The following is a 25608-nucleotide window of genomic DNA, read 5'->3' as shown; positions in this document are numbered from 1 at the left end:
CTCCAATCTTTCAACATATGATAGTCCCGCCATTCCGGGAATTGACCTTGTGAACCTACGCTGCACTCCCTCAATAGCAAGAATGTCCTTCCTCAAATTGGGAGACCAAAACTGCACACAATACTCCAGATGCGGTCTCACCAGGGCCCTGTACAGGTGCAGAAGGACCTCTTTGCTCCTATACTCAATTCCTCTTGTGATGAAGGCCAGCATGCTATTAGCTTTCTTCACTACCTGCTGTACCTGCATGCTTGCTTTCATTGCCTGATGTACAAGAACACCTAGATCTCGTTGTGCTTCCCCTTTACCTAACTTGACTCCATTGAGATAGTAATCTGCCTTCCTGTTCTTGCCACCAAAGTGTATAACCACACATTTATCCACATTAAACTGCATCTGCCATGCATCCGTCCACTCACCTAGCCTGTCCAAGTCACCCTGTATTCTAATAACATCCTCCTCACATTTCACACTGCCACCCAACTTTGTGTCATCAGCAAATTTGCTAATATTACTTCTAATGCCTTCATTTATATCATTAATATATATTGTAAACAGCTGCGGTCCCAGCACCGAAAGCCACTGGTCACTGCCTGCCATTCCAAAAGGGACCCATTTATCACAACTCTTTGCTTCCTGTCAGCCAGTCAATTTTCAATCCAACTCAGTATTTTGCCCCCAATACCATGTGCCCTAATTTTGTTCACCAATCTCCTATGCGGGACTTTATCAAAGGCCTTCTGAAAGTCCAGGCACACTACATCCACTGGCTCTCCCTTATCCATCTTCATAGATACATCCTCAAAAAATTCCAGAAGATTAGTCAAGCACGATTTCCCTTTTGTAAATCCATGCTGACTCTGACCTATTCTGTAACTGCTATCCAAATAAGTCGTAATTTCATCTTTTATAATTGACTCTAGCATCTTTCCCACCACTGACGTCAGTCTAACCGGTGTGTAATTTCCTGTTTTCTCTCTCCCTCCTTTCTTGAAAAGTGGGACAACATTTGCCACCCTCCAATCTGCAGGAACCGATCCTGAATCTATAGAACCTTGGAAAATAATTACCAACACGTCCACAATTTCTAGAGCCACCTCCTTAAGTACCCTGGGATGCAGACCATCAGGTCCCGGAGACTTATCAGCCTTCAGACCTAACAGTCTATCCAACACCATTTCCTGCCTAATATAAATTCCCTTCAGTTTGTCCATTATCCTCGGTCCTTCAGCCACTACTGCATCTGAGAGATTGCTTGTGTCTTCCCTAGTGAAGACAGATCCAAAGTACTTATTCAACTCTTCTGCCATTTCCTTGTTCCCCATAATAAATTCACCCGTTTCTGACTTCAAGGGCCCAATTTTAGTTGTAACCATTTTTTTTCTTTTCACATAAAAAAGCTTTTACTATCCTCCTTTATATTTTTGGCCAGTTTTCCTTCATAGCTCATTTTTTCTCTGTGTATTACCTTTTTAGTTATCCATTGTTGCTCTTTAAAAGCTTCCCAGTCCTTCGGCTTCCCACCCATCTTTGCTATGTTATACTTCTTCTCTTTTATTTTTATACAGTCCTTAACTTCCCTCGTCAGCCACAGCTGCCCCCACCTCCCTTTAGGATCTTTCTTCCTCTTTGGAATGAACTGATCCTGCACCTTCTGCATTATATCCAGAAATACCTGCCATTGTTGTTCCACTGCCATCCCTGCGAGGGTATTGAACCACTGAACTTTGGCCAGCTCCTCCCTCATAGCTCCACAGTTCCCTTTATTCAACTGCAATACTGACACTTCCGATTCTCCCTTCTCCCTCTCAAATTGCAGATTAAAACTTATCATATTATGGTCACTACCTCCTAATGGCTCCTTTACTTTGAGGTCCCTGATCAAATCCGGTTCATTGCACAACACCAGATCCAGAATTGTCTCCTCCCTGCTACGCTCCAGTACAAGCTTTAATGTGCTTCATACAGGATGAGCAATAAATGTAGCTTAAAGCAACAAAGCTCAAATCCAATCAATGTAAAATTGTTGCCTTCCTTTTGAGCAATACTATATATAGTGACAAGATTTGTTGCTACATGCTATATTTCTGAACCCCAACTCCATTTGTTCATACTTAACAGACTGATCTACTGACTCAAAAGGAGACACTGTTTTGTGTTGTGAAGACTAGGTAAACATTACTGAACTCCAAATACTGCCAATGGAGAAGATCAGAATTCTGGTTCCCAGTAAAGGACCAGCTGGTTCACTTTGATTGAACTCAGGTGAGCTAAGATTCCAGTTTGGATTTTATTTAAAATAACAAAGTGTGGAGCTGGATGAACACAGAAAATGGTCTAGGCCTGAAACATCAGCTTTTGTGCTCCTGAGATGCTGCTTGGCCTGCTGTGTTCATCCAGCTCCACGCTTTGTTATCTCGGATTCTCCAGCATCTGCAGTTCTCATTATGTTGGATTTTGTTTAACTCTGGATAAAATTAACTGGCAGCTATTCAGAGAGTGGGTGGTACCAATCACAGATCTGTACAGTGAGAGGGAGGCTCTTTGGAGGCCAAGGTATGTGGCCAAAGCAAAACAGGAATAATAATCTTCACCTTAGCCCTTGAAGCTAAATTGGAATATCAGGCCATTTGAAACTTACTGGAACATTTTCTGTCCCTCGACTCAGTAAAACAGTTTGAGGGGACCGCACCAACGTTGAATGAGGGAGTTGGTGACCTCAGTTAACTAGACAGCTGGTGAGTGATGCCAACAGTGTTGGTTCAATTCCTGTACCAGCTAAAGTTACAATGAAGGCCCCACCTTCCTAACATTGTTCCCCAGGTTAAACCACCACTAGTCACCTCTCCGTCTCTCTCCCTGTAATGAGAGAGCCAGTAGGACCTTTTTCAAAAGCTGTACTCCGAGTCCTTTGCACTCCTGACTTTGTTTAACTACAATTTTGGGAAAACAAATGGATATATGAAAAAAAGTTTAAATTATCTGGGACGAGGTTGTTGAACACAAAGTTGACTTACTTGTTGCTGGTATTGCTTCTGCTCTCGTTCATATTCCAGCCTGCATTGTTCGCACATATCCTCAATCCAGTTATCATCATCATAGTCTGTGCTACAGTTACAGCCCATTCTCACTGAAACAGAAGCACATAAACACAGCCGTCATCTCAAACCACAGACACTAACGTCTACTTTAGCGTTTAGGCATTTCACTGAGAACACTCATGCAGGTGCGCAGCTATCTTATGTTTCACCTAGCTCTTGATACACTTGAAAGATCAATTTACTTTCTTTTATCAATCGTGTACGTCATTAGTGGACATCTTCCTTTCTCTGTTTCTATGAGAAACGGAGGGTTTAATTCGAGTCGAACGTCCTGCCTGTTGAAGGTTCAATAATCTTAATCTTATATTCCCCGGGTAAATTGTCCCACACATTTCCCCCCGCCAACCCGTAAGCTAACTGAGGAAATGGACACATTCTAGAAACGCCAGCTATGAAAAAAGTCAGTATAAGGACTGCGGGTGCTGAAGATCAGGAGGTTAAGAAAACCAGAAATTGCTGCCCAAACTCAGCAGGTCCGGCAGCATCTGTGCGGAGAGAAATGGAGTTAATGCTTTCGGCGCAATGACCCACCTTGACTGGACTCTGAACATTAACTCTGTTTCTCTCTCCACAGATACTGCCAGACCTGCCGAGTATTGTTTTTCCCAGCAATTTCTGTTTTAGTGCAAACAAAAATTCACGGGTAGAAATAATTTAACGGGTTACAAAAGTGACTAGTAACACCTTCGGTCGATCACATCGTTAGAGAACAATTCCTCCCACTGTATCAAACAAATATTTCTAACCCCATGTTTAACCCTTTCCTTAACGGGGTGTTTTTGAACATTCCTCACCGTTTCTAAATTTTACCAAGGTTCCATTTGTGTAGCTTCACTTTTTCGTTGAAACCATGCGGCATTTGATGAGTTCCGTGTGTTGACACAAACAGATTGCAGTAAAATATACAAACGGGCATTCATTGATGGAACACTGTGAAACACTTTTGACAACATTCCGAACGTATTCCGTTCTGTTGTATTTACACAGCTCCAATCGAGTTACCACTTTATGTCTTTTCGAACGATAATTACTTAATATGTACTACTAAAATGTGCTGTTAACTGAAAGACTATTCTAGAAACTAACATGTTCAATACTGAACATCCTCGGGCTTTCCTAATTGTCGACAAATCGAAGTTTAACAAAAGTGTGAATGTATTTCTGAGCAAAGTAGTTCAAAAGACAAAGGGACCTACCGACAGTCCGAAAATAAATGTGACTGGAGCAAACAGCGATGAGGGTAAGTGCCGCAGGTTGTGGAGATCTCAGTCTCTTCTGGCATTGACTTTACAATTTAACAGGGTTTTTTAAAATAAAGAACTGATATTTTGGATAAGATTTCTGATAATTCTAATTTAACTAAACAGTTCCAACGAGGATTCAGGAACTGCGCAGATTTTGCTACCACTTTCAGAATTGCTCATGTTTCATGTTGCTGGTCAATTTCCTTGCTTTATTTCATTATCGGTTCTGATGTAAAAACATCATTTGCCACGATGCAGTTGACAAGTCCCACTCCTTGATACATTTTCCACGCCGTTCATTTTGATGTTTAAATTCTCTGTGTTAATTTTATAGCTTTAACATTTTACACCAGGCACAAGGCACCGCTTGGAAGCATGCTCATAAAATGTCACTTGCTTTGTGCAAGATAATAAAGTATGGAGCTGGATAAACACAGCAGGCCCAGCAGCATCTCAGGAGCACAAAAGCTGATGTTTCGGCCCTAGACCCTTCATCAGAGCTGGTCTAGGACCGAAACGTCAGCTTTTGTGCTCCTGAGATGCTGCTTGTCCTGCTGTGTTCATCCAGCCCCACACTTTGTTATCTTGGATTCTCCAGCATCTGCAGTTCCCATTATCACTGATACAGCTTGCTTTGTGCACTTTGTTGGCAAAGTAACTGCACAGCAATGAATTGAAACACACAAACTCCTGTATTTTAAATGTTCCATTTGGGTGTAATGAATATTTCCAAGAGAGGTTTAAGCTTTCAAACTCAAATTTATGTTTTGGGTAAAACGAGCAACATTTTTTTAAAAAGAAAAAAAATGTTGGACCGAAGAGTTTGTTTCGTGCTGTACATCGCTATGACTGTAAAAGCAGTCTTCTAAATACTTGTTTTTTTTTAAATTTTCACAGCGTAAGATATAATTACCCTTACACTGGGACAGATTTAAAGATTGCTGTCTATAGTAAAGATAGCCAGTATTTGTTTGAAATGCTATTGCTGGAACAAATCACATCTCATGATCTTGCACCGTCAAAGCAGTTGCTAATTGTTTTCAATGATTGTTGGTGTGGCTTAGAAGAATTATAATGTTTTGCAATCCAAGGTATTTTCAGTGTTTACCTCGTGAAAACAACCTGATTTCCTACGCATGCTGCAAAAATAGATCGTAGCCTTATAAGATGGCACAGGCTATTCGACCCACCCTGCCTGTCCTGGCACTCTCTGCGGTCTCTCCCCAAACCTGGTGCGTACCTTCTCCCAGAGTAATTATTCTGTTCCTATTTGAAAACCGGTAAAGAATTTGCTTCCAACACCTTCTGACATAGGCTCCAGATCACAACTCTGATGCTGCTTGGCCTGCTGTGTTCATCCAGCTCTACACCTTGGTATCTCAGATTCTCCAGCATCTGCAGTTCCTGCTGTAGCTATGTAGGATTTTTGCCTTCAAGTTGCTTTTGATATATAAATACGTCTTCGTGGTTTAAAAGTTAATTTGCATTCGCATCATTAATGTATGGGTTCATCACTCACACAGTTAACAGAGGAAGCATAGCCACATTGTCATGCACTTAACACACAAATTTACAGTTCTGAACAGAGTGGTTAGTCAAAAATCCACTACGGGGAAGCCTTCCTCTGTGCATTAAATGTCACAAAATCTAATTTTTTTTTTAGTAGGGAAATATTCCCCACATTTGAGTTTTAGCTTTCTCACACTCATTTTGTGGCTATGCTTTCAGTAGCTTTAAAAAGTCCCCAAATTCTTCCGTTAATAGAGGGAGAAATGAAACTTCTGTGTCATGTGAAGTGTCCTCCTTCCTACTAAACTTCACAGGAACTGAGTAATATTCAAGCAACAATGAATGAGCATGAACCAACTTTTTTCATTGCCACGTAACAATGTTCCCATCTCAGGAAAGAAGAAGCAAATGGAAGGTAACTGGTCCTGAACAATGATTTATTGAACACGTATTATACACTCCATCTAATATTGAGAACTGACAGAACACAGCTTAGCTTTGCTAATTGGAGATCCAGGAGAAAATGTGCAGCAAATTGAGCGAGTTGTTCTGCACTGATGATACACTGAGGATCGTCTGCAGGGTATCAGGGCACTCTCTCAGACATGCAGCAAGTTTGGTGTGACGATCTTCATCAAGAAGACAATCACCATTGTGACACTACCAGCTGCCTTTGTGGGGCATGGAGCTTGCTGCGAGCTTCACACACCTCAGCTCCACAATCACCAACAATCTATCATCTGAAGCTGAAACTCAGCACATACACACACCACAGACAATGCAGCTGCTCTGGCCGAGCTGAGGAACAGAATGCAGAATAACAGCAGCTTGACTGAAAACACCAAACTGTGAGTTTGCTGAGCCTGTCTCCCTTGAGAGTGGAGAGACCTGGGCAATATCTGTTGACTCGAAATCCTGGATTTGGTGAAGTCCATCAGCATCCACTCATTGCAAAGTCAAGGACATCTGTGATAGAATGTGAGGCTGGATGAACACAGCAGGCCAAGCAGCATCTCAGGAGCACAAAAGCTGACGTTTCGGGCCTAGACCCTTCATCAGAGAGGGGGATGGGGAGAGGGAACTGGAATAAATAGGGAGAGAGGGGGAGGCGGACCGAAGATGGAGAGAAAAGAAGATAGGTGGAGAGAGTACAGGTGGGGAGGTAGGGAGGGGATAGGTCAGTCCAGGGAAGACGGACAGGTCAAGGAGGTGGGATGAGGTTAGTAGGTAGATGGGGGTGCGGCTTGGGGTGGGAGGAAGGGATAGGTGAGAGGAAGAACAGGTTAGGGAGGCAGAGACAGGTTGGACTGGTTTTGGGATGCAGTGGGTGGAGGGGACGAACTGGGCTGGTTTAGGGATGAGGTGGGGGAAGGGGAGATTTTGAAACTGGTGAAGTCCACATTGATACCATTAGGCTGCAGGGTTCCCAGGCGGAATATGAGTTGCTGTTCCTGCAACCTTCGGGTGGCATCATTGTGGCACTGCAGGAGGCCCATGATGGACATGTCATCTAAAGAATGGGAGGGGGAGTGGAAATGGTTTGCGACTGGAAGGTGCAGTTGTTTGTTGCGAACTGAGCTTTGTCGGAGGCTCACTGATGATGTTACCTAGTATGGTCACGAAACGTCTGAAAACGAGCCTTCCAGCTCAGCGAGCAAACTCACATCCAGAACATTATGAAAATGGTAGAAAAATTGACACTGACAAATGGAAGGCAGTGTTTCTGAGCCCTGACATCTGCCAGCTGCCTGTCTGGGATGGAATTGAAAGCTGTGAACAACAGATAGAGAAGAGCATTCAGGAGACAGAGGCCAGTGAATTGTATATTTTCTCAGCCCAGAGTTTTCTCTGCACACCCTGCAGTAATGAGTGTTAGGCCAGAGTGGGGTCTTGAGACACTTCGTGTGAAGCTGAACACAATATTGTCCAGCACAGAGCAAACCGTCATCTTACAAGGTGAAAAGCAGCCACTGGGCGTATGCCCATCTGACAGCCAATAACAATCATAAGAAACAGGAACAGAAGTTGGCTGTTCGGCCTCTTGAGCCTGCTCCACCATTCAGTAGGATTATCACTGACCTGGCATTCCTCATGTCCATTATTCTGCGTTTTTCCTACAACCCTTGATCACCCTACTAATCAAGAATCTATCTTTCTCAGCCTTAAATGTACAAAAGGACTTTGCACCCGTTGCTGTCTGTGGCAAAGAGTTCCAAAGGCACACGACCATTCAAGAGAAGAAATTTCTCCTCACTTCAGCCTTAATTTGTTGCCCTTTTATTCTGAGACCATGCTGTCTGTTTCTAGACTCCCTCGTGAGGTGAAACATCCTCTCAGCATTTACCATGTCAAGCCCTTTGACAGGACAGAAGGGGCTTCAGTTTAACAGCTTTGATGAAAGACATTTCCAACAGTGTTTCGTTGCCTCATTATTCAATGTAAATGCCATTCTGGATTGTGTGCCCAAGGCTATGGATTATATCCTGAATCTACCACCTTCTGATTGGCAGATGAGAAAATTTCCCACTGAGTCAAAACCTACACTCTGCCTGTGCATGTCTTATTTATCACTTTAAACACATTTAACTCAGTTTAATGGAACTAGGTGCCAACAAAATTGTTAACTGTTAACTGGCCTCCACTACATCGGGGAGACCAAGCGGAGGCTTGGGGACTGCTTTCCAAACACCTACACTCGGTCCGCAACAAGCAACTACACCTCCCAGTCGCAAACCATTTCAACTCTCCACCCAACCCCCAACTACCCCACCCCCACCACCCACTCCTCGGACAACATGTCCATCCTGGGCCTCCAGCATTGCCACGATGACATCACCCAAAAGATGCAGGAACAGCATCTCATATTTCGCTTGGGAACCCTGCAGCCCAAGGGTATCAATGTGGACTTCATAAGCTTCAAAATCTCCCCTCCCTCAACCACATCCCAAAACCAGCCCAGCTAGTCCCCACCTCCCTAACCATTCCTCCCACCTCAAGCCCCACCTCCATCTCCTACACACTAACATCATCCCGCCTCCTTGACCTGTCTGTTCTCACTGGACGACTTACCCCCTTCCTAACTCCCCACCTTCATTCACCTTCACTGGCTCTAACCCCGCCTCTTTGACCTGTCTGTCTCCTCTCACCCTGTCTTCTATCCGCTTCCCACTGTCTCCCTATTTATTTCAGAATCCCCTTCGCCTCCCCCATTTCTGAAGAAGGGTCTCGGCCCGAAACGTCAAGCTCTCCTACTCCTCTGATGCTGCTTGGCCTGCTGTGTTCATCCAGCTTCACACCGTGTTATAACAAAATTGTTAAGATGGTTTTCAAGCATCAGGTGGTTTCTACCTTAAAACTCTGGAAAGTCCCTGAATAAGTAATCGTTGTTGAACTATTGTTAACACAGTGTGAAGCTGGAGGAGCACTGCAGGTCAGGCAGCATCAGAGAAGCAGGAAAGTTGACATTTCAGGTTTACACCAAACATCAAGACTCGGGAGGTGGAAGGGAGCCCAGAAACAAATAGAGAGAGGAGGAGTGGGGCTGGAAAAGCTGGTTGGATGGTGATAGGTGGATGCAGGTAGGGAGCAGTGGGGTTTGGTCAGTGGGAAGGTTGGAGTGGACAAGTGGGAGAGAAGATGGACAGGTTGTGTCAGGTCAAGGAGGCAGAGATGAGAGGGAGGGTTGGTCATGGGTTAACGCTGGGGGTGGAGAGATTTTAAAACTGAATTCTATGTTGAGACCATCGGGCTAAAGGCTCCCAGGGTGGAATATGAGGTGCTGCTCCTCTAGTTTGCGGGAGGTGTCATTGTGACACTGGAGGAGGCTCAGGATAGACACGTCACCCAGGGAGGGGGAGGGGGAACTAAAATGGTTGGCAACCGGAAGGTGTTGTTGATTATAGCATACAGAGCACAGATGCTCTGCGAATGGTACACCAAGTCTATGCTTGATCTCACTGATGTAGAGGAGACCACGTTGGGAGCAACAGATAGAGTAGACCAGGATAGAGGATGTACAGGTGAACACCTGTCCAATTTGGGAAATTTGTCTGGGGCTTTCAATGGAGTTGAGAGGGGAGGTGTAGGGGCAGGTGTAGCACTTCCTGCGATTGCAGGGAAAAGTGCTGGGAGTGGTGGGGCCAGTGGGGAGTGTGGTGTGGATGAGGGATTTGCGGAGTGAGTGGTCACTATGAAGGGCAGGTCGTGGTGGCTTTCCTTAACCTGACACTACCTATCTGCCTACCCTTCTCATTGACCAAACACCCCTACAACCTACCTGTATCCACATATTGCCGTCCCATGTTATCTTACCCCAGCTGTTCCCCTCCTCCCTCTATTCATTTCCCAGCTCCCCTCTCCCTCCCCAGTCCTGATGATGGGTGTAAACCCGAAACATTGACTTTCATGCTCCTCTCATGTTGCCTAGCCTGCTGTGTTGCTCCAGCTACTCGCTGTGTTATCTCTGACTCCAGCATATGCCCTTCTTGCTATATCCACTACCATCACTTGTGGTTTATTTGAAATTCAAAATCTATAGACTCCTAGACCATCGTCTGTGGGCTTGAAATTTAACAGCAATAAAAACTGCAGAGACCAGTGAATCAAAACTAGGTGTGGGTGGCCATGATCCACCTCAGACACTGCACAAATGCCTTTGGACAATTTTAAGTGGGTAATAACAGTTGATCATGTGACCAGAACGGCCTTAAGTCACAGATTACTATATTCCACAAACTCAAGAGAAACTGGTCTGTCGATGAAGAGCAACAGCTGCAGGACATCAAGAGCAGAAAAAGACAGCAGGCTCAATCTTTCTTAAACTAGGAGACAGCTGCATCTTAAAAGTTTCCCAACTGTTCTCTGTTTCGCAGTCCACTTTACAGAAACCAGACTTTCTGGCACAAAAACCACAAGTATCTAACATCGTGACCTACCAAAAATGTCCATTTCCTTGATGGACTTCTGCAGGTACTCTGAAATGCAGATCCAGAGCTTTGAATATACTTCAACCAATCTTTCAGGAATAAAGGCACATTTTTCAATAGACCACAGCGAAAGAATAGTAGTTCTTTAGCCTGCAACTTCTAAAAATGTGTGATAATCTCTAACTATTTCTTCTCCAGCATGTGTGCATTTATCTGTGTATGTGAAAAACTGCTGGAAATCTGAAATAAAAACAGAAATTGCTGGAAAATCTCAGCAGGTCTGGCAGCATCTGTGCAGAGAAAGCAGAGCTCATGTTTTGGGTCCTGTGACCCTTCTTCAGAACCCTGCACTCTCCATTGGCGCTGCTTGATCTGCTGAGCTTTTCAACTATTTTGTGGTTTTGTTTCAGATTTCTATCATCTTCCATCTTTTGCTTCTATAACAAATCCTTTCCTTTGAGCATTTTAAAGTTTGTAATATTAAACAGAAATTGAGAGCAAGGCAGCCAGCTAATTCTGGGATCTTGCCTTCTATAGAGACTTAAACAAACACTAAGGGACATCTCAGTAGAGACAGCTGAAACCTGTTCAATAAGGAGACTACTTTTAAATGGTATAGCAGTGTTCCACAACATGTGTACTGAGCTGATGGTTTAGAACACATTGTTGATATTTTGAAACTTAAACTTCTAAGATGGAGGAAAGATAGATTTTAGACTTCAGTTCTACAAAAGGTCTGATCTGCTTTTTTAAGTGTTAGAAAATTATTTGAACAGTAAACTGCAAACAGGATTTCATGTAATCCTGGACACAATCGGCAATTTAGCATGTCCAAACTACCAATTCTTCACATCTTTGGACTGTGGGAGGAAACTGGAGTGCCCGGAGGAAACCCACACATACGCCAGGGAGAATGTACAGACTCCACACAGACAGTTGCCTGAGGCTTGGATGAAAGCCAAGTGTCTGGCACTGTGAGGCAGCAGTGTTAGCCACTGAACCGCCATTCCACCCAGGAGGGTTACAGCTTAGCAGTCACCAAAATGAGCAGTCAGAAGGGGAGATATCCTGAGATGCTTAGAAAAAACATCCAGAAGCAGAAGATTGTGAAAGTGTCAGAGAAGAAAACATCTTACAAGGCTGTGAAGGTATGAGTTTAGAAACTCACGCCAATAGTCACAGTGAGCTGAGCTAACAGCTTGTTTAAAGGTATTGATGTTGAAAATAACATTAGGTGAATGCTGAAAAGGAAACTGTTTTCAAATTTGATTCTTTTTCAGATCTTTGTGAATTCCTTAGAACAGTTCATAAGTACTGAAACTTAGGAAACAAATCTGTGCTGCATAATGAAGATAGAAAGACCAATTACTCTAACAGTAGGAGTAGGCAAAATATTTAGATCTATTATTAGGGACATTATAACAAGGCACTCAAAATATATGTGATTAAACAGTCAGCTTCAATGTATTGCAAGGACATTGTTCTTGACAGATGTGTATTTAAGAGAATGTAGATAGTAAGATGGATTGAAGGGAACACTGAACGGAATGCATCCAATTTTTAAAAAAAGCCTTCGAGATGGTGCCAAGATGCGGTTGCATGGTGTTGCGGGCAACACAAAGTTTAAGAACTGCTTGATAGAAAGGAAATGGAGAATAAATGAAAATAAAAGAAACATACAAAACAAAAAAATCACAAAACAAATTAAAGAAGGATCACCGGACCCAAAATGGTAACTCTAGTTTCTCTCCACAGATGCAGTCTGATCTGCTGAGATTTGCAAACAATTTCTGATTTTGCTTCTGATTTCCAGCATCCACACTTTTTGCTTTTCTTTTAGTTTAAAAAAAACATGATTTTTCAAGCTAACAGGCTCTGGGTATTGTGCTGATCAGCACTTGGACTTTAACTATTTAGAATTAATGTAAGTGATTCAGACAAGGAATTGAGTAAAATTGAAATAACTGTCACAAGGCTAGTGTCTCATCACTAAGCCACCTTTTATATATTTGTGCACAGTACACTGCTAGCTTGGAGTCAGTCTCCTGAACTGAGGAAATTCTAAATCCCCAGTTTACATCTATTGGCCAGGGCTTCCTGAATGGTCCAGGTTAACAACCACAATCAAGGATCCCATAGTCAATAAGATCCACCTGGATCCCATAGTCAATAAGATCCACCTGGATCCAATCACAGTAATAATTTAAGCAGGTTTTCTGACATTTTAATCTGAATGGGAAAGCAATAAGTGAGGAAGATGCACAGAGGCTGCAAAGGGGGAGGAAAAAAGACCGGTTGGGGGAGGGGGAGGAAAAAAGACCGGTTGGGGGAAGGGGGAGGAAAAAAGACCGGTTGGGGGAGTGGGCTAGGACCTGGTAGTGTGGATTGAAATCATCCACATTGTCAGGAGAAATAAAAAAAAGGCAAGAAACATTTTGGATGCTGAGGGACTGAGAACTGTTTGCACTCCGAGGGATTTGTTTGTAAAGGTATATGTGTTAATCATAGAAAATTAACACAGGTCCTTTAAGCAATCAGGAAGACAACTGCAATATTAGCTTTTGGTTTAAAGGGCTTTGGTAAAATGGGAGGAAGTCAAGCTGTTAATAAAGGATATGGAGATAGTGTGAGAAGGCAAAGTTAAAGTAGAAGGACTCCCATGAACATGTTGAATAGCAGGGCAAGTTGGAAAGACATATTGCTTATGTCTTTCTAAATCATTGCCTGTTGTGCCAACATTTAGTTTTACTCATTGACAAATATAACAGAGAATCCACTCTAGGTCAGACAATGTCCTTGCAATACATCCAAGTTGACTGTTTAATATCACATATATTTTGAGTGCCTTGTTACAATGTCCCTAATAATAGATCTAAGCATTTTGCCTACTCCTGATGTTAGAGTAATTGGTCTTTCTACCTTCATTATGCAGTACAGATTTGTTTATCAGCCATCCATGTGAGTATCTGATAGCTACTTCTGTCCTGTGGTTAGAATCCAGGTATTTCTTGTTCTTGCACTTTCGCATCCTGTCAGCACTTTAAAATGTAAAATGTTACAGATTTAAAAAAAAAATACTCAAGTTTGAAATCTACACATTGGTAAACAGTTTTGTAGCATTTTTTTTCCAGGAAGCTGAGCTTATTTTGCTAATAGAAAATATCGCAAATAGTAATGAACAGTTCCATTCCATGTCTGTAAACAGTGGGTTAAATGCAGTTTAAGGTTTCTTGGATTAAGTCACACTTCCTGATTATTAAATTACTTTTTGTGGTAAAATGAGCTTGTCCTAAATGAATCAGCTATTACTTCTGATATTAAAACACCCCAGTACGCAGTGACAATTTTATTATTATACTTAAAGGAAATCTCAAGTTGTTTCACTGCAGGCAACATCAAAAATGTCAATGTTTATCTTTCTTTGAATGTCAACTTGCATTTATAGATCATCTTTGGTGTTGTTAAACAGGGGAGTTCTCAAACAAAATTTGACTCTGATCCAAGGGAGCAGCATTGGGCTGATGACAAAAACTTGGCTAATGACAGAGCTCTAAGGGCTGTCTTAAAGGAAATGAACAAAGGCATGAAATTTCAAAGGTTTGGGTTCAGGCATAGAATCCATACAGTATGGAAATAGGTCACTCATCCCATCGAGTCACCACTGACCGTCCAAAGAGCATCCCATTCAGGCCCATCTCATCCCTATAACCCTGCATCCCTCATGGGTAATCAATCTAGCTTGCATATCTTTGCACTGTAGGAGGAAGCCAGGCCACCCAGAGGAAACATGGCAGATACAGGGGGAGTGTGCAAACTCCACACAGATGGTCATCTCAGGGTGGAATTGAACCTGAGACCCTGGTGCTGTTAGGTAGCAGTGCTAACCACTGAGCTACCGTGCCATCCCAACTGAAATCATGGAAACTAGGAGCAGGAGTAAGCCATTTGGACCCTCGAGCCTGATCTGCCATTCAATATGGTCATGGATGATCCTCAATCTCTACACCATACTCCTGCTTCCACCTCATAGCCCCTGGTTTCAATTTGTTGACAAATGAAGAAATGACCCTCTGACTATAAACTGTTTGATTTATCACAATTTACGATGCAGGAAGATCAGCAGGAGCAGGAACAGGTCACTTGATCCATAGACCCCACTCCACCATTCAAAAAGACAGTGGAGAGCCCCACACTCCCATATACTTTTGAATATTCCCAAATAGAAGCCCAGGAATGAAGGATAAGCCCATATAGGGCTGTTCCACACTTTAATGTGATCATGGTTGATCCACACCTCCAGCACATTGAACTGCCTGATGAAACCGTTCTGAAACTACTGATCACAGTTCTGAGGTTTTCAGTTAACATCAAACCTGAAAATCTTTTGTCATGGAAGAGTTCTAAGTATCCTCTGCCCTTTGGGAGAGAAAGTACGCGCTGATCTCAAGTCTAAATGGCCTAGCATTAATTTTAAGGTTGTACCTTCCTGCTCTGGTCACCCCAGTCGCAGGAAATAGTGCAGGAAATGATGCAGTCACAAGAAATCTGTCTTCCTTCAGGAATGGGCAAGAGGAGAGCCCCAAGCCAACATCACCTAGAGAAGTGGGAAAGTAAAGGACCCTGAGGCAGGCAGTCAGATACACTTTCATTTTACTGGAGACGATTGTTAGAACATAGAACATAGAACAGTACAGCACAGAACAGGCCCTTCAGCCCACAATGTTGTGCCGACCATTGATCCTCATGGATGCACCCTCAAATTTCTGTGACCATATGCATGTCCAGCAGTCTCTTAAATGACCCCAATGACCTTGCTTCCACAACTGCTGCTGGCAACGCATTCCATGCTCTCACAACTCTCTGCGTAAAGAACCTGCCTCTGACATCCCCTCTATACTTTCCACCAACCAGCTTAAAACTATGACCCCTCGTGCTAGCCATTTCTGCCCTGGGAAATAGTCTCTGGCTATCGACTCTATCTATGCCTCTCATTATCTTGTATACCTCAATTAGGTCCCCTCTCCTCCTCCTTTTCTCCAATGAAAAGAGACCGAGCTTAAATAAGCTAAATAATATAAGTTAAATAATTTCACATAAGTTAAATAATTTCACATTGTGCTTTCTCCAATTCAGAGTAAATGGCCTGAAAGTGGGCTGAAAGCATAACAAAACCGCTCAGGCAATGTGGAATGCCCACCCTGTACCATGTGGGGAGTGGTGGATGCTTCATGTGACCTAGAGAGTCACATGTGTCGGATCTGTCTCCATTCCAGGTGCAAACACATGTGTTTGGCACTTTAGTAACTGAAATGGTGGCTCAAGTAACTAGTGTATCTGTGATGCTCAGAGCAACACCATTAGAAAGTTTAACAAAGGGGCCACATGTCACATTAAGAATAGGCAAATGGAGAAGGGAGGAGTGATGGCCAGTCAGTTTTAAAAGACCAATGCAGGATCCTTTGTATCGGTAACACTTGTGCTTTAATCCCACACGGCAGATAGTGGCATTTGAATTTATTAAATCTCGAATTAAGAGTCTAATGAGGAACTCGAAAGCATTGTCAATTGTTGGAAAAACCCATCTGGTTCATGAATGTCCTTTAGGGAAGGAAACTGCCATCCTTACCTGGTCTGGCCTACATGTGACTCCAGGCCCACAGCAATGTGGTTGGCATTTAACTGCCCTCTGGGCAATTAGGGATGGGCAATAAATCCTGGTCCAGCCAGTGACCCTCTCACCCTTTGATAACAATAAAAAACAAAAATCTAACCAGCTTTCCATTTTGGATACGCGAGGGTGTGGTTCATGAGAAGAATGTAGCGAGGCCAGGCATGTGACAGCAGAAGAGGCACAACTACACAGATGGGAGGGAGGGAAGAGTGGAAGGGCAATGGATGAGGCACTTTGATAGTCTGGGGAACAGCCTGACATTTCTGTAGCAGCAGCTGTGACTCCAGGATGGTATGTTGCCTCCTTGGGTCAGCAGCTGCAGGGCATTCTTTTGAGGGAGGACATAGTGCCAGAGATCATGGTCCACACTGGTACTAATGACATAAGTAGAAAGAAGAAGGTCCTTGATTGCCTGAATAAAAGTATACGTATTAATTGCCAACACAGAGAAGTGGTTGCAGCGTGACTAAGGCTTAGAACTGAATATTCAAAGATATTCGACTTTTAAGAGGGACAGGCTAAAAGGAAAATGAGGTGATGTAGACAATGCCCTCAAAGATGTGATTGATCTGGCACAACTGAGGCACATTCCCTTGAAAAATAAAGGCAAGACAAAGAAACCCAGAGCTGCCTGCGTGAGAAAGGGGTTAGAAATTAAGATGAGGAAGAAAAACGTGTGCCTGTGATAGGGTTAGGTGCATCAGGAGGGTAATACAAATATAGAAGTGTCAGAGGGAGGTGAAAAAGCAAATAATAGAAGCAAAAAGGATTATGATAAAAGGCGGGCAATAAATGTAAAGGGGATCCCAAAGTCTTCCATAGGAACATGCTCAGTAAAATGAAGGAGTTGGACCAATTAGGGATCCAAAAGGTGCTATACAGATGGAGGCAGGCGATTTAGCAAAGTAGTTAAATAAATATTTTACAACTACCTTCACTCAGAAAGCAGAAGTTGCTCAGTCAATGGAGGAGGAAATTATGTCCATAAATGGGGTTAAAATTCATGTGGAGTAGGTATTAAATAAGCTGTCAGTACATAATGTTGATAAATCATCAGCCAGGGATGGGACCATCTAAGGTTATTGAAGGAAGTGACAGTGGAAATTACAGAGAAATGCTCAAGTACCTATGAAGCTCTCCAGACCCGGGGTGTGGGTGGGGGAACAGAGGATATGACACCCTATGTTATGATGTGCAATAAATGCTGGCCAGTTAATGATGCATCTGTCCCATGAGTAGATGAGACAAAAACTGATTAAAAACCACAAAATATGTTGAACTAAAACAGAAGTTGTTGGAGAAGCTCAGCAGGTCTGGCAGCATCGCTGAAGAAAAAATCAAAGTTAATGTTTCGGGTCCAGTGATCCTTCCTCAGAATTGAAGACCCAAAGCATTAACTCTGATTTTTTTTCTCCACAGATGCTGCCAGGCCTGCTGAGCTTTTCCAGCAACTTTTGTTTTTGTTCCTGATTTACGGCATCCACTGTTCTTTTGGTCTTTAACAAAGTATTTTGAGCTTTATTACAACCTATAACGTACTGAACTTTAATTCTGATTTTTAAAAGAAAACTATTCCAGATGAAAAATGTCTGTGGAATAAATTCAGTGGCTGTCTGCCTGACTTCTCTGTGAACACTGAGTATCATATCTGTGTAGTGTTAAGGAAACTTCAAACACAAAGAATAGAAAGGAACAGATAACAAAAGGCTGACTATCCAGCCCTCTCACAACAGGAAATCATCTCCTGCAAACATGATTGTTCTTTGCCCTTTCAGAAATATATAAAAGGCAAGTTCAAAAATTGACTAACAGCCCTTGGCCAATGTGTGTTGGGCACCTGATATAGCAGTGTATGAACAATTGTGCTGCAAAGGTCATCTTTTGAGAACAGCCATTAACCATCCCTGTGTTGCAGCTGAAGGAAAGGAAAATGTAATCCCCTGCTCTGAGTGTTTCCAGTCAATCACCATCGAAAGGAACCAGAACAAAGAATTTCAATCATTGCAAGGTCCAGAACATCACAATTGACTATTTAACCACTGACATCAACTCCAGTGGCTCCATTTCATATAATGGTCATGATGTTCTATTATCAAATCACCACAAACAACTCAGCACCAACTTCTACATCTTTTCAAATTCTTTTATTCATCTTACGTTCCCAATCTGTGTGTAAAGTGCTGCATTATTATTTTTTCTCATAATTATTAACTAATAAACTCACTCTCTGTTCACTATAAAAAGAGCCTGGTTCAGCTTTTGTGCTCCTGAGATGCTGCTTGTCCTGCTGTGTTCATCCAGCCTCACATTTTATTATCTTGGAATTCTCCAGCATCTGCAGTTCCCATTATCTCTGGTTCAGTTCTTCCATTTAAAACACATGTCTATTTGGATTTGGGAGAAATGTACCCACAAAGGGAGGGATCCTCTTTAAAAACCTTCTTGTGACCAACTGAGAAAAGGGTGAAAAGAGAAGGGAAACCAATACATCTCTTGTCACCTGGAATTTAACAATTTGTGGGAATCCCATCTGGAATTGTAAACCATTGAGGAACCTTACCTAGGACAGTCCAGGACATTGATTCAGCCACTTTTGAGATACTGAATACAATTGTGGTCACCTTTCTATAGAGAAGATGTTGTTGAACCTGAGAGGATATAGAAGACATTTACCATGATGTTATTGGGACTAGTAACTTTGAGTTATAGGGAAAGGCTGAATAGGCTGGGGCTTTGTTCCCCGGAGTGTCGCAGGCTGAGGGGTGACCTTGTAGAGATTTATAAAATCACGTGGGCCATGGACAGGGTGAATAGCCTAGGTCTTTTTCCTAGAATGGGGTAAGTCCAAAATTAGAGGGTGTAGGTTTAATAAGGTGAGAGAGGAAAGATTTAAAATGAAACTGTGAGGCAACATTTTCTCACAGAGGGTGATATGTGTGTATGGAATGAGCTGCCAGAGGAATTGGTAGAGCCAGGTACAAGAACAACATTTAAAAGGCACCTGGATAGGTATATAAGTAGAAAGGGTTTAGAGGGATATGGGCCAGATGCTGGCAAATGGGATTAGGATAGATGAGGATGTCTGGTCAGTGTGGATGAGTTGTGCTGAAAGGTCTGTTTCCATTCAGTATGACTCTGACTAGTCACAGAAACATAGGAACAAGAGTAGGCCATTCAGCCCCTTGAGCATGCTCTACCATTCAATAAGATCATGGCTGATCTGTGACCCAATTCCATGTGCTTATTTGGGCCCATATCCTTTGATACCATTGTTTAATAAGAATTGTCTATCTCAGATTTAAAATTAACATTTAGATTAGCATCAACCACCATTTGAGGAAGAGAGTACCAAACCCCCGCTACTCTTACATAGCATTATATAAGGATAAACCCAGCAATTACAGACCAGTCAGTTGAATTTTATTGGTGTGGAAATATCTTCAAATATTCATTCAGAAATACAATTAATAATCCCATTGGAAGTGTGAATAGATCAGGAATAGCCATCATGTATTTCTAAAGCAAAAAATCAGACGGAGCTAGCCTGTTGAAGTTTTTTTGAAGCAATTGCAGAGAGTTGATGAGGGCAATACTGTTGATGTAGTGTCCATGAACTTCCAAAAGGGGTTAAATATAATGCTACATGACAGGCAGGAGGACAGTATCAATGTGTATACAAAATTAGCTGACTGATAGGAAACAGAGAGTCATGTTCAATGGATATTTTTCAGGCTGGAGGGAGGTTTGTAGTGGAGTTCTTCTGGGTTTGGTTTTAGGGCCCTTGAATTTCCTGACACAAATTAATGATCTAGATCTTGGTGTGCAAGGGAGTTTGTGGCTGATACACAATGTGGAAGCATTGTAAACTGGGGGAGGTTGGTGTAGGACTCCAAAAGGATGTTGACAAGTTGATGAAATGGACAGAGAGGCGACAGATGAGGTGTGGTGCGGAGAAATGTGAGATGATGCAGTTTGTTAGAAAGAACATTATAAAAATAAAGTAAAATTCTAAAGCGGCTATAAAAGCAGAGAAACCAAGGTGTATTTAGGGGTGGCAAGGGCCTGGTGGTATTATCACTAGACTATTAATCCAGCAACTCAGTGAATGTTGTGGGCTTGAATCCCACCATGGCAGATGATAGAATTTGAATTCACTAATAATCTGGAGTTAAAAATACATTGATGGCCAGGAAACAATTGTCAAAACCCATCTGGTTCATTAATGCCCTTCAGGGAAGGAAACAGCCATCCTTACCTGGCCTGGCCCAAAGTAATGTGGTTGATTTTCCACTGGCCTCTGAAATAGCATAGCAAGCCACTCAGTTCAAAGGCAGCTAGAGTAATAAATGCTGGCCAGCCAGTGACACCCACATTGCCTGAGTGAACAAAAGAAAGGGCCCTGATTACTAAAGACAGTGTGAACAGTTAATAAAACATGCAGCGTCCTAGGCTTATTAATAGGAACATAGAGGACAGGGACAAGGGCGTTGTGTTAAAGCATTTGTTCCACCTCATCTGGAATATTATGTATAGCTTTCACAGCCACAGTTTGAGAAGGATGTGAACACATTGGAGAAAATATAGAAGAGATTTGTAAGAATGGTACTAGCAATGAGAAAGATCAGTTATTAGGTTGGTGAAGTTAAGACTGTTTTGCTTGGAGATGAGAGAGCTAAGAGGAGATTTGATGGAAGTTTTCAAACTATGAAGGGGGTGGACAGAGTAAGTAGAGAGAAACTGCATATGGCTCCAGTATGAGATATCGCAGCTGTATGGCAATTTGCCAAAGAAGCAAATGTTACATAAGAAAAATCCTTTTCAAACATAGCATAGTTAGGACCTGGGATGCACTGTTGGGACCTGGGTGGAGGCAGGTGCAACAAAGGCATTAATAAAGCATCAGATGAATGCTTAAATAAGAATAATAATCAGAGATATTGGGAAAAGGGAGCAAAATTGTTGAGTCATGATGGAGTTTTTTTGCTGGAATAGAACTGGAAAATTGTTGAAAAAATGCACAGAGCATTGTTCTTTGCTGATAGAAAGCCCATTATTGATTTTGATTTGATTTATTATTGTGACATGAACTGAAATTTAGTGAAAAGTATTGTATTGCCTGCTATCCAGGGAAGTCATACTCTACATAAATACATTAGGGTTATAGAACAAAATGCAGAATATAGTGTTAAAGAAGAACTCTAATATATGAGAGGTGAGTTTGTAAGTCTGATAGTAGTGGGGAAGTAGCTGTTCTTAAATCTGTTGGTATGTGTTTTCAAACTTTTGTATCTTCTGCTTGACGGAAAATGGTAGACAGGAATGTAACCAGGGTGGGAGGGGTCTTTGATTATGTTGGCTGCTTTCCCAAGGCTATGGGAAGTATAGTATGCAATGGGCTGTGTAATACACACTGCGCATGTTTCAGCTCAACAGAGTGGGTGACAGCCATGCACTGACTCATTTTCAGGACAGGGCCCAATAAGGGGGTGTGATGGCCTAGTGGTATTCTTGCCAGATGATTAATTCAGCGACCCAGGTAAAATTCTGAGATCCTGATTTCAAATCCCACCACGGCAGATTGTTGAATATAAATTCAATAAAAATATGGAACTAAGAGCCCAATGATGACCATGGAAACCATTGCTATTTGTTGGGGGAAAATCCATCTGGTTCATAAATGTCCCTTAGGGAAGGAAACTGCCATTCTTACCCAGTCTGGTCTACATGTGACTTCAGACCCACAGCAATGCTTTCAGTTAGGGATGGGCAATAAGTGCCCATATCCTGAGAATAAATGAAAAAAAAAGTCAATCTGATAAACTCTGCCTGGTCGATACTTAAACAAAGCCTGATACTTAACTATTAACCATCATTAACGGGTGCATCATCAATGGCAACATCTCCACCAATCAGAATCCCCATGCCAACTATTAGCATAAATTTTGCTATTCGCCATGAATTAGTAATCTTACTAACTGTCCTGAAAAGTGCAAGTTGAAAAGTTTTGACAAAATTCGTCTTTTTTTCTCCAGCAATACTTCAGTCACAAAGCTCGGTCAGAGCTGGTACAGGCATGCCTGGCTGATTGGCATCCTTCTACACTGTTTGAAGGGACTGGGTCAGTGTATCAGTGAGACAGCATCTTTGTTCGGAAGAACAGGCTGTAGGATCTGAAACAAAGTTGCTGGAAAAGTTCAACTGCTGAGTTTTTCCAGCAACTTTATTTTTGTGTCTGATTTATAGCATCCGCAGTTCTTTCAGCTTTTATTTAGGCTGTAGGATCTGCTTGGATAGAACTGGGAAACCATAACAGACCTAGAAGTTATTTATAAATCATGAGTAAGGAACAGTAATGTAGGGCATGTTATAAATCAGGAAATTAGTTGCGCATTTGGCAAAGGGAAAGCCATAAACAGGGGTGACTTTAATCTCTATTTAGATTGGGTAAACCTAATTAGCACCAATTATATGGAGGAAGAATTCCTAGAATGTGTTAAAGCCAGTTTTTTGGAGCAATATCTTCAAGAACCATCTGGGGCACAGGATATGTAGATACACAGAAACATAGTAATGAGGATCAGGAGTAGGCTATTCAGCCCTTTGAGTCTGCTCTGCCATTCAGTGGAATCACATGGTATTATGCAATAAGAAAGCTAATTTTAAAACCTACTATAAAATAATCATTAGGTAACAGCGACTATAAAAGAATTTTCCATTAATTCTGAAAAAGTTGTAGTCCAAACTGAAACAAGACACTTTAATCTAAAAACAGGCCATTACAGAGAAATTCGGAGGAAATTGTCTGTGATTGGTTAGAAAAATATATGAAGAAGTTTGGCAATAGGTAGCCAATGGCTAGTATTTGAGGAACTAACTCTTAGTTTTCTTAAAAAGACTTACATCCCTCTACCGCAAAAAGTATTCAACATAAAAAGTGAGAGAGCCATGGCTAATGAAGGAAGTTAGACAGTATTGGGTCAAAGGTGAAGGTTTTTAAAGTTGCAAGCCCATGGATTGGGAGAATTTAAGAATTCAGCAAAGGATGACCAAGACATTGATAAAGAGATAAAGAACTTTTTAAAATTTGTTCATTTGTGGGATGTAGGTGTCACTGGCTGGCCAGTATTTGTTGTGCATCCCTGGATTAGAATGTGAATGTAAAATAGCAAGAAATGTTAAGAGAATGTAAAAGCTTCTATAGGTATGTAAAAAGGAAAAGCTTAGGAGAGACAAATTATTGGATCCTAATATAAGCAAAGACAGGAGATTTTATAATGGGAAAAATAAAATGGCAGAGAAGTTAAATAAATACTCAGTGTCTGTGTTCATTGGGGAAAACACAAGACGTCTCCATGAAATAATTTAGTTCCAATTAACTCACTAGTGAGTTTGTGGAAGTGAAATAAATGAATGTTGGTGAAAATGTAGAATTGGAGAAGGTAATGGGATTGAAAGTTGACAAATGCCTGCGAGCACTGGCTGATTGGGTACAATAAGTATCTCACTGTGAGCAGTGAAAGACAATCACACAGCTGAGTAATATGATCTATCAATTTCAGTGCTGGCATGGTGCCAAGTCAGTAGGTTCTACATTCCAGGTATTGGCAGATCATATCTGACAGCATGTCCCTTCAGCAATTCTAAAGAAGTGTTCATTGTCCTTGGTCAGCCTGGCTTCTAAAGCTCACAGCAATGTCCAATGTGAGATGTGATGGTTGGACAACATGAGTTTCATAACCCTGAGTTAGTTAGGCTCACACTGTGGTACACTTGCATGGACCAGAAGCTATGTTTATTAATGCACTGCACAACTAGAAATAGACTTGCGAGTTTTGAGAAGATTTGTAGCTCAGGTTGAGGATGTGAGTTTGCTCGCTGAGCTGGAAGGTTAGTTTTCAGACGTTTCGTCACCATTCTAGGTAACATCATCAGTGAGCCTCCGACGAAGCTTCGTCGGAGGCTCACTGATGATGTTACCTAGAATGATGACGAAACGTCTGAAAACTAACCTTCCAGCTCAGCGAGCAAATTCACATCCAGAAATAGACTTGTTTAAATGCAACTAACGAGGTGACAGTCATTTGCTGGTTCATGCTGGTTTGTGTGCGGACTGCAGTGGTTCAATAAGGCAGCTCACCACCATCTTTACAACAGCAACAAGGAACAGGCAATAAATGCTAAACATCGTTGTCCATGTCCCACAAGTAAATAACAACAATTTCTCAGGACAATGCCCTTACTAATCAAAGTCAATCTCCCTGCTTTGAAATAAAAAAAATCTGGCTGTTAACTGCCAATCAGCATTGAGAGCATTTTCCACAGCAGCAGCTCTAACAATCAAAGTCCACTTACTAGCCAATCCAATCTCCTCCCATGCACGATAAATATCAGTTCGTCCCCCTTGAATTGGTAGCCTTGCAAATTGTTCTGATGAGTGCAAAATGAAAAGCTTTGGCAAAATATTTATTTCTTTCAGCAATTCTCAAGATGTATATCTACCAAATAACTGTACATAGAATCCTTACATGTGGAAGCAAGCCATTTGACCCATTCAGCCCACACTGACCCTCTGGAGACCATCCCAACTAGACCCATCCCCCTACTCTATTCCCATAGCCCTGCATTTCCCCTGGCTAATCCACCTCGCCTGCTCAACCCTGAACACTATGGACAATTTAGCACTGCCACACCATGGTTTAACATGCAGTTAAACTGCATGTTTTTGGATTGTGTGAGGAAACTGGAGCAGCTAGAGGAAATCCACACAGACATGGGGAGAATGTGCAAACTCCACACAGACAGTTGCCTGAGGGTGGAATTGAACTTGGGTCCCTAGAGTTGTGAAGTAGCAATGCTAACTACTGAGCCACCATGCCACCCCATCAATCCTAATCACCAATTAATCCTCTGAATTCAAGGGAATGTAATATCAAACAGAAGGTGTCCTCAGAATTCAGCTCTTTATGATTCCAGTGATTTTGCTCTGCACCTTCCACCATCAATCTGAAGTACAGTGATCCAAATTGAGCAAAGAATTCTGGAGTGGAACCAGAGCTTTATAAAACAGATCTAATTTCTATTCCTTTATATTTCAGCTCTGTCCTGGTACCATTCCAATAGGCTGGTTAATTCTATTTTATATATGATCTGTACATGTT

General features: G+C 42.1%; 1 protein-coding gene across 2 annotated transcripts in view; it reads right to left on the bottom strand.

The window, feature by feature from the left end:
• The window catches only part of lck (LCK proto-oncogene, Src family tyrosine kinase), a 130143-nt gene that overhangs the window by 80605 nt on the left and 23930 nt on the right, over positions 1-25608 (bottom strand). Inside the window, exons 1-2 of one of the 2 annotated variants that reach the window (XM_048558351.2) lie at positions 4298-4386; positions 3018-3130 (exon numbers count right to left, since the gene is read on the bottom strand). In XM_048558351.2, the coding sequence (XP_048414308.1) occupies positions 3018-3125 (108 nt within the window). In that variant the 5' untranslated portion in view covers positions 3126-3130; positions 4298-4386. Of the gene's footprint in view, positions 1-3017; positions 3131-4297; positions 4387-25608 lie in introns of those variants that run through there. The other variant, XM_048558350.2, reaches the window with a different exon arrangement.

Source organism: Stegostoma tigrinum, chromosome 24 (assembly GCF_030684315.1).
Source record: "Stegostoma tigrinum isolate sSteTig4 chromosome 24, sSteTig4.hap1, whole genome shotgun sequence".
Lineage (NCBI taxonomy): Eukaryota > Metazoa > Chordata > Chondrichthyes > Orectolobiformes > Stegostomatidae > Stegostoma > Stegostoma tigrinum.
This window is presented reverse-complemented; position numbering and strand designations above follow the sequence as displayed.